This window comes from Octopus bimaculoides, chromosome 18 (genome assembly GCF_046866305.1).
Source record: "Octopus bimaculoides isolate indiv1 chromosome 18, ASM4686630v1, whole genome shotgun sequence".
Classification (NCBI taxonomy): domain Eukaryota; kingdom Metazoa; phylum Mollusca; class Cephalopoda; order Octopoda; family Octopodidae; genus Octopus; species Octopus bimaculoides.
Window position 1 is genome coordinate 12,434,015 of NC_142945.1, and position 14,627 is coordinate 12,448,641.

A 14,627-nucleotide genomic window follows, 5' to 3' on the forward strand; every position below is an offset into this window, starting at 1 on the left:
CCAAAAAACCCCACCCTAAATTCCTATAGATATCTTTTACCATTTATCTTTCACTTGTTTCAGTCATTAGACGCTGACAATGCTGGGGCATCGTCTTGAAGAGTTTCTTAGTGGAACAAATCAACCCCAGTATTTATTTCTTAAAGTCTGGTACTTATTCTAACAACCTATTTTGCCAAACCGCTGAGTTACAGGGACATACACAAACCAATTCCAGTTGTTAAATGGTGGTGGGGGATAAACATAGACATAAACACACACACACACACACACACACACACAACAGGCCTCTTCAGTTTCTGTCTACCAAATTCACTCACAAAGTTTTGGACAGTCCACTGCTATAGTAGAAGATACTTGCCCAAGGTGCCGTGCAGTGGGACTGAACTCAGATAGGTTTGTGTGATAAGAAGCACATTTCATATCACACAAACCTTTCCAACACAAATGTGAACAAAAATAGAAGTAACTTCAGAATATAGATTCTTCTCGGTGGTATTCATTACATTGGTTCTTCGACTTAAGGATAACAACCAGGAAACTAGTTATCATTTATAATTTATGGTAAAAAGAACTAATTCTTCGTTTATTCACTCCAAAAGATATATAAAGTTAAAAATTCTCTGCAACATTCATGAAATAAAGCAACAGAAAATATTTTCTAAACCATAATGCAAGATATGTAAGAAAACAATGGAATTTTCATTTAAATATAATATTACTTACATTCTAATGAATCTGTTTCCAAGGCTTTCCTGTTATTAAAACTATTTCCTCGATTCATTACTAAATCAACTGGGTCTCTTTGAATTTGTTCTAGGAAAAAGAGCATTTCAACAAATACAGAACCATAAAACAACTTCTGACAAAAACATTTAGCTACACCTTGCTCACTATCTAAACAGGATATGTAATCAATACTTATAAAATAAACACTGCCTGTCTGTTTGGAGAACTAATCATTTAACATTCTCTTCCTTTGTCTTATGAGTGAAGTAGGAGTCAGAGAAATAAAATCTAATTATCGTATTTCAATAAGATATAGGGAAGTTCTTTTTCTTTTCTTTTTTTTTTTATTGAAGTTGATATGTCTTGTTTCCTCAAGACTCACTTTCTAAACTCCATACTTAATACCGTCTCCCAATCCTATTTGCCATAAAACTGCATTTAGTACCAGTTACCTCTCCTATCAATGTCTGCTTTCCAACCACTAACCTGCACTTGAACAGCAACAACAATGTAACCGCCTTACCATGTTTGATGGCATAAAAGACGGACAGGAGTACCAATCGCACCCCAATTTCAGCAGTGCATATTCAGGGAAAACGTTTTTAGGGCATTAAAGCATATGGAAGTTCCAACTTCGAATATAGGACCCCGGGTGATTTTTTGGAAAAATTTGTTTCAAATGCTTCTTGTATACCATCAAATATAGTTGTTATTCAGTGGTGTACAGAAGATTTTAGGTGCACTTTTCTGTCTGCCCACCTGCATGTCCCCCACACTATGCCACTACATTTAATGGGCCAACCCTAGGTATGCTTACACAGGTTCTCTGTACAGTTCCTTTTTTTATCCAACTAATAAACAAACTTCAAAGATCTTGTAGCTGTTGAAAAGCTTCAAACAATACAGCTTGAGCAAATACATATATATATATATATATGTATATATATATATATATATATATATATATATATATATATATATATATATGTAGCACGAAGGCAACTGACTGGACGTCTTGGTCCGAGGCTATGCCAATATAAAGTACCCAGAATATCATTTTATGTTACACTTCAGAGCTTCCTCAGTTTTCCAACCACTGCCATGTAACTTGAACTTGAAACAAATGGGTCTCTATATTTTTTAATCAAAACTTTTTAGCTACTATCATGAGAACACTACCTATCTATCTTTCTCACACACATATACTCTCTCACTATATTTCTCTCTCAACAACTTTTTCTCCTCCCCTTCTTCTAGAAATACATTGTGACATAATTTGATTTTTCCCCTTCTTTACCTCTCTTTAACACAGGGATTTTCAAACTTTTTGACTTGCGGACCCCTTCACATTTCAGGGTTTACCTTAGGGACCCCCTTATAAACGCTTATGAAATTTAGACATAAATATTTGCTTAAAATAACATATATTTTTACATTTATTTATTTAACAGTATTTAACAAATAGGTTTATTGTCAATTAAAAGATTTTGATTAAAAAACATATATAAAATCAAATTGCTTATAAAAAGTATTTGCTGTCCACGGACCCCCTGTCTTGTCCTTGCGAACTCCCTGTGGTCCGCGGACCACAGTTTGAAAACCCCTGCTTTAACAGATGTTGTGACAGACAGACAGATAGAGATCCGCTTCTTCTTTTACAATATAAGATTGTAAAAACACAAAAAAATTACATTTCCTTCTAATTAAACAGTATACAGAGAGACCAGAAATATGCAGCATTATCAGTAAGTTCCAGTAACAGGTCGTGGAGGTTAACATGTTAAATGATGATGATGAAGATGACGTAGATCACTGATGTTTGCAAAAAACTTACGGCTGATATAAAGTTGCTGCTGCCTTTGATCTGCATTTCTTTGGAACCAGTTACATAGTGCTTGGGAATCGGCCATTGGTTGTTGCAATGATCTAGTGCTGTCAAGAGATGACAAATCTGGGCTGCTTATAACATCTTCACATTTGGGGACAGGAAAATTCTGGAATTCAAAAAAGTAGGTGAATTTATTTAAACATTGAATTCCTTATCTTTATCCAAATAGTCTTGAATACGAACCTTGATGTAGCCAATGTGTTATGCTTTTCATACAAAAAGTGGATGAGTTAATTCCCCATAGAAATGGTCAGAATTATTTGCTATTTATAGCTGTACAGAATTTTATGTCAGTAAATTTTTATTTCATCCAAACAGAACAAAACTATCTCAGAGATTTAATTGCAGAATAATTTTTACACTGCAAAACAAAGATGCATCACATGGCAGTACAATTTCACCCGACTATGTTGGTTGGCAGACTGATGCCTGAGGGTCACATCAAGTGGCTTCTAACAGTGGAAGCCTGAACTACAATGGGTTTGTTGCACAGAAAACGTTTCCAGTTACTTTTGGGTGCCCCCTCGTATATATATATATATATATATATATATATATATATATATATATATATATATATATAAAAATGTATGTGTGTATATATATATGTGTGTGTGTGTGTGTGTGTATATATATATGTGTGTGTGTATATATATATGTGTGTGTGTGCGTGTATATATATATATATATATATATATATATATATACATACATATATGCATATATACATTTTTTTTTTCTATTTTTATATATATATATCAAACAGGTAAATTATATAATTTTACAAAATTTTAATAAACGAATAAATAATTATTGTATTTATAATATTAATAAGGTTCTTACATTTTTAATAGCTATGGTACAGAAATCTTCATAAGTTCCAGCTATAGAGTGTGGTATTAACCGGCCAATATCATCAAACTCTGGACCTGAAACAATGAAACAAATTGATATCAACTTAGATATGGGCAATCAAGCAGCACCTGACACTTAACTGTATCATCATCATCATCATCATCATCATTGTTTAACATCCGTTTTTCCATGCTGACATGGGTTGGATGGTTTGATAAGCCAGCAGGAGAACCGTCCAGGCACTAATTGTCTCTTTTGGCATGGTTCCTATGGCTGGATGCCCTTCCTAATGCCAACCACTTTATAGAGTGTGCTGGGTGCTTTACATGGCACTAGCAGTGGATGAAAATAAATACATTGACAGCTATGGACACATTGACAGCTATGGACACATTGACAGCTATGGACACATTGACAGAATATGGAATGCATGCATTCTCTTGCATGAAGATGAAGCAATGAGACCTCAAGAGAACAACCCTTATAGCAAGAAAATTGGCTCACTGCAGAATTGACATTGCTGTTCTTGATGAGTCATGACTTTTCAATGACAAGTTGATATATGAACTGGAAGAAGGTGACATATTGTTTTGGAAGAGGGATGACAAAGACTAGAATATTCAGGATATGACACATGACTTGGATTTATCATTTAGAATAGCCTACTTCAAAAGCTGCCTGATATCTCTGTTAGCATAAATGAGTGCTTGATGAATCTTCGATTCCCTACCTCTTCCTTTTAGCACACTACCATTATCAGTGTCTGTGTTCCAACCCTCACCAACTCTGAGTTTTGAAAAAAGGGTTCTCTGAGTACCTTGACTCTATTGTGAATTCTACCCTTGCAAATGATAAGTTTATGGTATTTGGCAATTTCATTGCAAGAGAGGGAAGTAACTACAAGGGCTGGGAAGGTGTGATGTGTACACACAGGAAGAAGGCCATGCGTGCAACTTGACCATCACCAACATGCTCTTCCAGATGACCAACAAATACAATGCAACATGAATGCATCCCAGATCTAAGGAGTCACATCTCACAAAATCTGTTAGCATTTGTAGTCAAGATGTTTATGACGTTTGGATTACCTTTGTATGTTCCCTCGTATAGTGATTGGTGCTTCTGTTCTTAACTGCTTAACTAGTGACTGCAATGAACCTATTGTTTGCTATTCAGGACAGTCGTTATAGGCAGGCAAAAATGAATAAGAGTTTGAAATATAAGAGCTAGATGAAATTAGATCTAATCAACAAATGAGCCCCAACAATACTCCCAAACCACTAACAACTCCTACTCCAGTGGCATAGCTAGAGCATATTTCATCCGGGGCAGCCCTCCAGTTTGCCATTCCCATCTCTCATGGGCTCCAAAGCCTAAACAAGACTACACAGCAGATCTAAAAGTGTCATCTTTATAAAAGCATTGCCTAGAGCAGACTGCCTTCACCCCCCACTCTAGTTACGCTTGAGCCCTAGAAGCACACCGTCAATACACCCTGAACGCCATCCCTCCATTTATGTGTTGAGTCACTAAAAATGAATGACATTATTATTATTATTGTTGTTGTGATCATCCTCCACTTTTCCATGCTGGCATGGGTTGGATGGAGTTTACTGAGGTAGATTTTCTATGGTCAGGTTCCCTCCCTGTTGCCAACCTTCACATGTTTCCAAGCAAGGTAATGCTCCTCCATAGCCAGACATGTCTTTGCAGAACACCGGAAATGAACGACATTCATTTACAACAATCACATCATGTCAAGATAAGGAGACAAATACACACACACACACACACACACACACACACCGCCGCTGCCGCCACCACCACTATCACCACCAAACTGAAAGAAGCCCGTTGTATATATATATATATATATATATATATATATATAAATATATATATATGTATATATATGTATGTGTGTTTGTGTGTCTGTGTTTGTCCCCCCACCATCGCTTGATAACCGATGCTGGTGTGTTTACATCCCCGTAACTTAGCGGTTCGGCAAAAAGAGACCGATAGAATAAGTACTAGGCTTACAAAGAACAAGTCCTGAGGTCGATTTTCTCGACTAAAGGCGGTGCTCCAGCATGGCCGCAGTCAAATGACTGAAACAAGTAAAAGAGTAAAAGAGATATATATATATATATATATATATACAGATATATATATATAAGGCAGTAGCTATGAATACATGAGGATTTTCACTATGAATAAAGTAAGAACAAAGTTCCATTATCTGAAAAAATTATTTAAAAAATAACATACCATGAATAAAGTTGTCAGACTTGATATGAGCATCTGGAGCGGCAATTTTAGTTACCACAGACCTAAAGTAATGAAACATCAAATAATTTATAAATTAAGAGGATATTTATGGAAAAGGAAAAAAAGAAATTATAAACTTATTTAACCCTTTAGCATTCAGATTTCTCTGTGAAATGTAATGCTTATTTTTTCACTTGGTTTGAACTGTTTTGAATTAGTCATGTAGCTTTGAGTCTTGTAGCTTTGAGATTTCAATGATGTGATGGCCCAGTAGAGTAACATAGGAACCAAAGGGGGTTCATAGGAAAGCAAATAGTTAAGTACCACCATTCTAAAGCATAAATATTTTGAGTTCTAACAAATGTTTATTGACCATCACAATGCCTAAGTGAAATCCTAAAATAAAAGCATTCCCATATTTGGTTTCATGCCACCAGTTTACAAGTTCAAAGATACTTAGCGGTAGTCAAATCAACTATATCCCTTGCCTATAGAAAGTCACTGGGTACCATCACATTAACTAAATTCATACATCACTTAAAATGCAACATACTAATTAATATACTTCAAAGAAATTCTAATTGCTACTTCTAATGCAAATATCATTTATTTCAATACTAAGTGGTAAGCAGGGTTATTAATTAATGTAACTAATGTAGTATGAAATATGATTAAATATTTGCCTGATAACCAAATAGTTATTATATAAAAAAAGAGGTTTGTTATTTTTATTTTTACTACAACTGCTAGTGTTCCAGCGATTTTCTAAGCTCTTAGTTTTCTGTCATGTGAAGCAAAAGCACTCAAGTTATTATAGCTCAAACCTCATTTGAACCTGCAGAATTCAAAGTTGTTACATGCAATGAAAATCCGCTTATGAGACGTTCTAAACTTTGCTAGTATCAATCTTTCATTTAGGTAGTAAGATAACGTTCTCAGGCGGCACCGACGAAGATATTAAGATGAGAATAAGCAAGGCAAGGACCACTTTCCACCTGTTAAAAAAAGTATGGAGCGCAAGTGTAATTTCAATAAAGAACAAAATAAGAATTTTTAACACTAACGTAAAAACGGTGTTATTGTGTGGGGCTGAGACATGGAGAACAACAGTTAAGTCAAATAAGCAAATACAATCATTCATCAACAGGTGCTTGTGTAGTATACTTAAAATCAGATGGCCCGAGCGCATAAACAATATGGAGCTATGGCAAAGAACGAATCAAGTTTCGATTAGGGAGTAAATATTTAAGAAAAAGTGGAAGTGGATTGGAAACACAATTAGAAAGGACACACTAAATGTAGCGAAAAGTGCTTTACAATGGAATACGGATGGATATAGAAAGAGGAGTAGGCCTAAGAACTCGTGGCGTTGATCAACACAAAAGGAACTAGAGAAAGGGGGACATTCATGGCAGAGTATAAGTACAGAAGCGAGAAATTATGCGACATGGAATTCAATTATAAGTGGCCTTTACTCCACATTGGAGGACTAAAGGCAAGAAGAGACATGCAATGAAACATTCATACAGCACTGACACTCTGTCGCTTATGATAAGTGTTTTGGTCAATCCAATCAGCAGAACAGCCCACTCACGAAATTAACATGCAAGTGGCTGTGTACTCCACAGACACATGTACCTTTAACCCTTTAGCATTCAGATTACTCTGTCAAATATAAATATTTATCTATTCATATTGTTTGGAATTTATCATGCACTATCTTGTAGCTTAGAGATTTCAATGGTGTGATTGTTTAATTTTAGAATGACATTGTAGGGGTGAGGTGAAAGGTCAGATCTGGGTAGCAGAACCTTGGAAGTAGTAATTACCCAAACAAGGGGTACTCCGTTAGTACTAACTTCCTATACCTTTATCGTTGGATCTTACCTTTACATACATATATATATATATATATATATATATATATATATATATTTGGATAATAATAATAAATGGAGCAAAACATATATAAATAAAAGTTCCTTTAATTCCTACACATGTTTCAAAATAAATGAGACCTCTTTCACAAAAAAGAAAGAGCTGCTGGGATTCCTCATATATTTCTCTTCAGGGAGTTCATAATAAAACATATAATAGCAAGACAAAAACGAAATGATGAGGTAACTTACGAGCAGAGATGTTACATGATCAGTGACCGTTAGAAGGTTTGTTTACATAGAGATATAAAGGGGTCAATGATATTATTCCATGGGCTTTAGGAATAAGAACGCTTGTTTACATTTATTTTGAAACATGTGTAGGAATTAAAGGAACTTTTATTTATATGCGTTTTGCTGCATTTATTATTATTATCCATATCTTCTCAAAATGTATCACTTTAACTTGGTATCTCTACCTGTAAAACGGCTGTGATATCTTGTTTTTTAGTGTAATTTTGCTACCTCTGGTAACTATTAACATATTTAAATTATCAAAGGTTTTAATAACTGAGATAATTTTAATATATACATAAACTTATATATATATATATACATATATATATATATTAGGAAGAGGGAGCAGAAAATTAATGCATACACACACACAAACACACATGTATGTGTGTGTGTGGGGGGGGGGGGGCTAAAACAACAGTAACATTGTCTTTTGTAGGACTGCCACATTTTGCTGGCATATAAACATTACTTGAATCTTCAGTATCTTTACACCTTGTACATTTTTATATTGCTCTATATATATATATATATATATATATAGTTATATTTGGGGATGGATGTTTTTTTTTCTTTGCCAAATAAACACATGCACTATATATTTTTTTCTTCACTCATTCACTACGGTTCTTATTTTATTATTTTAATTCATGTCTATTATCTGGAAATCTTTCGTCACACATCTGTGACCTCTTCAGCAACACTTTCGTTTTCATGTGTTCTTCTATTGATAACCGTATATATATATATATATATATATATATATATATATATATATGTGTGTGTGTGTGTGTGTGTGTGTGTGTGTGTACACAAAACATTCATCATTGATTAGGGCTCGTGAATGAAATAATTGAATACTTGCTGTTTTTGTTTTTTCTTCTTAACTTCCGCCAAGATTTTCTTCTTCACAAGAACTTGCCTAGATTTTACTGTTCTTACCGTCATGCTTGGTGGCTGGAGACAAATACATAGAAACTCAGATAAGTAGGCAGAAAAATCAGAAAACAAACAAAATAAAAAAAAGAAAAGAAAAGTAAAACAGTCATCACTTCTTTTGAATAATAACCTTAGCAATAAAGAACAGAAATTTTAGTGAGCCAGATCTGAAGAATTATTATAAAAGAATGCAGGTGCAAGACTGGCTGTGTGGTAAAATGTTTGCTTCCCTGCCACATGGTTTTGGGCTCAGTTCCACTGCAGGGCACCTTGGGTGAATGTCTTTTCCTATAGCCCTAGGCCAACTAAAGCCTTGTGATTGATCTGGTAAAGAGAAATTGAAAGAAGCCCTTCATGTTTGTGTGTGTGTGTGTGTGTGTGTGTGTGTGCGTGCGTGCGTGCATGTGCGTGCACATGCGCAAATGTGTTTATGTGTGTGTGTGTGTATGTGTGTGTATTATGTGTGTGTGTGTGTATGTGTGTGTATTATGTGTGTGTGTATGTGTGTATGTGTATATGTATGTGTGTGTATGTATCTGTGTATGTATGTATGCATGCATGCATGCATGTATAACGTCAACACAGCAATTTGGCTCGGCTGAAAGAAACGAATAACAATAAAACAGGACGAACGAAAGTTTCCTTTCAAAACAATAGAACCGAAGTTGTTGTACCTGTAAAATGACTTCAGAAAGTCCAGTAGTCATTGACTCAGTGTAGATAGAAAAAAAATGAATTAAAATTAGACTAACATAAAATAAATATCCTCGACAATCAGAATGGTTTTATGTCTATATTAGTTGCTGATCACCATGGTAACGTCATAAATAGAGATATTCATCTCACTTCTCGCGAGATTACGATATATATATACATATATTTTACTTATTGTTTATTTATTATTTATTTTATTCTACGCGGAAGAGGTTTTCTCGTAAATTCCTTCTGCGGCGGCGGTAGCAGCGGAGATAATGGTGATGATAGTGGAGGAAGCTTCTCCCCTCAACCCCATCGTTTTAATTTTACACGGCTGGTGTGGTAAGAAGTTCGCTTCCCAGTTCAGTCCCATCGCGTGGCATATTAGGCAAGTGTCTTTTGCTACAGCCCCGGGTCGACAAAAGTTTTACAAATGAATTTGGTAGTTGAAAACTAAAAGAAACGGGTCGTATACGTGTGTGTGTGTGTATATATATGTATGTATGTGTGCAGGTCTGCATGTATAAGTGTATCTTCCACCCGCAACTCCCGCTTGACACCGGTGCTGGTTTGTTTACGTCCTGTAACAGTTCGGCAAAAAGAAACTGATAGAATAAGCTGAGAAAAAAATTGTTTTTCGCTGCTGCAGAGGTACCACTTTGGTCATCGCCCGTCCACAGCAACGTGCAACCTTGTGCCGTCTGGCAAATTTATGGAGTCGGGTATGGCATTTATGCTTTCTTGTTCAATTTGAACGAGAAGCTGCTTACCCATACCCGACCAGTTTTGACCGTGCAATTTATGCACTTCTAGAATTGGGGCATTGTCCTTTATGTCTAAGAGGACAGCTGCCACTTGCCAGCATATATTGAGTTCGAGTGGCACTTGCTCTATTTTAAATTTTGTAACGCGCCGACCAAGGTATGTCGGCACGAGCAGCAAATCCTCAGTTTTTAGGGGGTACTGTGGAATGTTGCTTTGCGTCCTTTTCTGTTGGGAAGCGAACTTCTAGTGCCGAATCGCTTCCTCTTTAGAGCTATCTCCAACTGCTGTGGAGATGCCCCTTCTACATTTTTGTGTTTCACGTTGAAAATTTTATATATGATGGTCTTTTTATTTGTCTCATTTATTAGTTGTTGTAGAGTGTTAAGGAAGACATAGTTTCCATTCTTCCTTAACAACTCCTTAGCATTCTTTATATCGTCCATTTGTGACATCGATTTCCTCCGAGCTTTGCGTTGCTGCGGATGCGAAACCGTTACAATTGATCTTGTTGTTGTTGCTTGTGTTGGTCTTTGTGGTGTTGCTGGTGTTCGATCTCACTGATAGACATCTTGTTCCTTCTCTCTTCCCCCCTCTCCGGTGTAGGAGCAATAGTGGTGGTGAGAGCAGGGAAATGCACATTTGAAAGGCGGTCCAAAGAACAGCCTTCATTTTCTTCTGTTGCGCTGCACGAGGTAGAACGCTGTTTCATTTTTTCTTCGTTGCCTTTTAAGGCGCGAATTGGGCATAGTGTGTTTACATTTCACGTTTGACTTCTGTTGTCATCCGTCTGCAGAGGGTGTGGTGTACAAAGAAGGGAACAGCCTACGGTTCTCTTCAGACATTTTTCTCAAAATCTACGAGTTTCAAAAACAAAATTCAAATTTTAAGATGAGATATTCGCCGTTAAAAGGGGAAAATTCCGCCTAAACGATTAGCCCAGTCGGCTTGGCTACACAGAAATTCAAAAATATCAAAGAGTTTAACAAAATTTACAATGAAAATTGGGTAAAAACTTACAGCTTTCGAAAACACGTCCACCCGTTTTGAAACCAATCGCAGCACTCCGCCTCGTTCACCGAGAGTTGCAGCAAGACGTCCAGGTACACACTGAAGTCTGTGTCGTTGTCCGTCCCACCACACGTCCCGAACAGCCGAGCAAAGTGCTGCTGAAAGGCCGCACACATCTGCTTCGGATCGAACACCTCACGCCCATTCTGGTTCACCAAAGACCGAATGGTCGCCCTGTTGCCACGCGGACCCATCTAGCGGCCTTAGTCCACTCCCCGCTTATCGAACGTGCCTTAGCTCTGACAAAGCAGCCTTCGTGTCTGGCGTCGAAGTGTTGGTCGAAAGCCAACCTGGCCGCCAACGCGTCGGTTGCGATGCCTGTCCTAAGAGCCTCGTCTAGCTTTCTAACTAAATCCCGCTGTTTTCTTTCGTTCTACAGCTAGAACCTTACTAAACCTAATTGATTCTGCTCTAGTTGCCCTCTTGAGAGCAAACCACCAATTATTGTTGATGATTGACCCCCGTCAAAGCCCGCTTAACTAATAAACTAGTCCGGTCTCTCTAAGCTTTGCACGCCGTTAACGACGCGTTTAGTTTCCAGTAACCGGGACCCTGTCTATGGAGCCAATCCAAGTCGACCATACAAATCACGAATTTGTGGATCTTTGTAGCTGACTATGTGGAATTGTGGACACTATGCTCTCCGCATACGCTGGCCTTCAGAAAACTCTAAGTACGAACTAGACGACCCGATGCGATTAGACCAAGTCGGCACATTCGGGTTGTCTAGTTGATATCCGTCAGACAGTTGCAAGCGTCAGACCAGGTTGATGAGGCTTTTGCACACCCTCTCCTATCAGATGCTCCCACGCCCTCCCAGTTAAAGGCGGTCGGCGGGGCAATCTTCACTATGGATTCAGCTGATAGTAGGATCAGTCCTACACACGACAGTAGCTGTTCGACATAAACCCACAGGTTAGCAATACTCAGACAGTGGAAGAGTGCGTACAGAACAGTTTCGTTGCCCTGAGCGCACCTCAGGCAGGCCCGGCTCACAGCACTTCCGTGCGTTAGAGTTTATCCCGCACAGGCAGCACCCCTCGGTAGCACTGCCAGGCGAGGGACTTTTGGAAGTTATCCATGGGCCCTGGTCCAAAAGTCCTGCCAAATAGACTGCTCAGTTGGTCATCGTTGACACCCAGATTTTCTCCAAGAACATCGTTGCACTTTTCCTGCAATAACCCTCTATAGAACCCAAGAGTGATACTACTTCTGCTACCAATCGCATTGCCTGCCTGGAAGCACATTATCTGTTTAAGACTGGGGAGTGTGATCTGAGACAGATTTGGCCTATATTTCCAGCAGGACGAGCGACTGTGCTGAAGTTTCCTTGTTGAACTGCCTATACGTTGACGCCCTTTTACTTGTCAGGCGGACACTGCAGAAGACATTTTATTCCTTATAAGGTGCGGTCTGAGTTACTTACGGAGAATGTGCTAGATGGTGAAGGAACGATTTAGTAATAAAAAAGAAAAAAAAATTCTTATAACGATAGAGGAAGACTTACTTTGTAGGAAAATCCCAATCATTAATAGGTCTTTTCGCATTAAAAAAAAGGTATTCCATCTATATATTGTCCGGTGGCTTAAGACGTGTTGAGGGAATTTGGTTGCTATCTTTAGCAATATGAATGATCACGTAGAGGCTTCTCTGCTGTACTATCCATTACTTAGTTTACTGTAAATATTTTTTTTTTATCGAAATGTGAAGACAATACGTCAACCGTTTCAATTCTACAAATAATCCAAAAGAAAAATGTTCGGTTCACAAATTGTTCATTTACGTCTAAATCTCAAGCTAGATCTCTGTCGTCAAACAACCTTCAGTGACCACCAATATAGATCATAATTCCAGAACTACCCAGATAACTGGTATCGAAATATCAAGTCTAATTCATTTCTTTATTGCCCACAGGCGGCTAAACAGAGAGGACAAACAAGGACAGACGAAAGGATTAAGTCAATTACAACGACCTCAGTGCGCAACTGGTACTTAATTGACCCCGAAAGGATGAGAAGCAAGGTCCAACTCGACGAAATTTGAACTCAGAACGTAACGGCAGACGAAATACCGTTAAGCATTTCGCTCGGCGTGCTACCCATTCTGCCAGATCACCGCCCACCTTCAAGTTTAATCGCTCCGGCCTTTCTACAGCGAAAGAAACCTCAAGTAAGTAGACCGCTTACATTCCACCCTCCTCACACGATATGTTCAGATTAATCTAGAAGATGTGCTATCCAGCACTTGCCGTAATTGATGAATTAAATTAAAATGAAATCTTCCTTTAATATTTCAATTCTACCGTCAAGTACGATGCGAAATCAAAAGAGAAAGTGTTAAACTAAAAATACACGTCAAATTCAACCACTCCACGTTTCTGATTTTCTAGATAGAATGACCTACATTGCAGACTATTTTGCTTCGCTTCATGCACTTGCTTGATGAAACTGGGGTCATTCCCGGTTAGTGGTCCCAGAGACATCATGCGTAGAGCCAATCAGGTCGACCAGTGCTCTCCATCGTCGGCGGTGTCGTGGCAGCCCTTGTGCATCCTCCAAGGTGACGTTGAGACTCCGGAGATCTACCCCAATCCCGTCCAGCCATTTTGTGCGGGGCCTGCCACGAGGCTTCCTCCAGTCCGCAGTTGTTACATCGGATGAGAATAAAGGCCTGGTAGAATGATCTGGCGGGAGACAGGAAGCGTCCGTACCAGCGCATGCGACGTATCGCTATATGAACTGCAAGTTGATGTGTGCGCGTATGCAGTTCTTTGGAGACCAGATGGAACAATCAGATGTTCCCAGGGTTCTGCTATCAGAGCCGTCGATCGTCTTTGCCAAGGTCTTCGAGGAAGGTCACGTTTCTGCTCCATAGAGAAGAATGGAGAGGGCCGATGCGTAGCTTCGTCGTTCGGGAGACAGAGCAGTTGGATTTCATTAGTTTAAAATCACAAAAGGAAGGGCAGTATCCATTATACTGAACACGTCTTGCCAAGTTAAAGCCCAAGTCGATGTTTTGGTGTAAATGGTACGTAATTTGTCAATTCCAAGGAGTAGAATACCAGTACTGATTTAAGTAAATCCTAAGCACAGTTTCAGTTACTTCAAAATTTAAAAGTTCAATGATTTGATATAATTGAAAGACTTGATGTCCTGAAAATTTGAACAGTCGACGTGTGTATAAAAAAAAAAAATTTAAAAAAAAAAAAAAAAAGTAGTTATACAGAGCAAGATTAAAATTTCCGA

At 38.0% G+C, this 14,627-nt stretch overlaps 2 protein-coding genes across 5 annotated transcripts in view; one reads left to right on the forward strand and one right to left on the reverse strand.

Annotated features, from left to right (window-relative positions):
• Window positions 1-10,391, reverse strand: part of LOC106868646 (MYCBP-associated protein) — a 53,385-nt gene extending 42,994 nt beyond the window's left edge. The window contains exons 1-6 of one of the 4 annotated variants that reach the window (XR_016244942.1): window positions 9,528-10,391; window positions 8,780-8,871; window positions 5,741-5,802; window positions 3,461-3,546; window positions 2,564-2,723; window positions 727-816 (exon numbers count right to left, since the gene is read on the reverse strand). Coding sequence is in view for 3 of the 4 variants with exons in the window: in XM_089365785.1 (XP_089221911.1) it covers window positions 727-816; window positions 2,564-2,723; window positions 3,461-3,546; window positions 5,741-5,802; window positions 8,780-8,871; window positions 9,528-9,560 (523 nt within the window). In the remaining variant the exon portion in view is untranslated. Of the gene's footprint in view, window positions 1-726; window positions 817-2,563; window positions 2,724-3,460; window positions 3,547-5,740; window positions 5,803-8,779; window positions 8,872-8,983; window positions 9,095-9,527 lie in introns of those variants that run through there. The other 3 variants (XM_089365785.1, XM_089365783.1, XM_089365784.1) reach the window with 3 other exon arrangements.
• The window catches only part of LOC106868648 (uncharacterized), a 33,669-nt gene continuing 28,811 nt past the window's right edge, over window positions 9,770-14,627 (forward strand). Inside the window, exon 1 of the mRNA XM_089365782.1 lies at window positions 9,770-9,891. The gene's annotated coding sequence lies outside the window, so the exon portion shown is untranslated. The remainder of the gene's footprint in view (window positions 9,892-14,627) is intronic.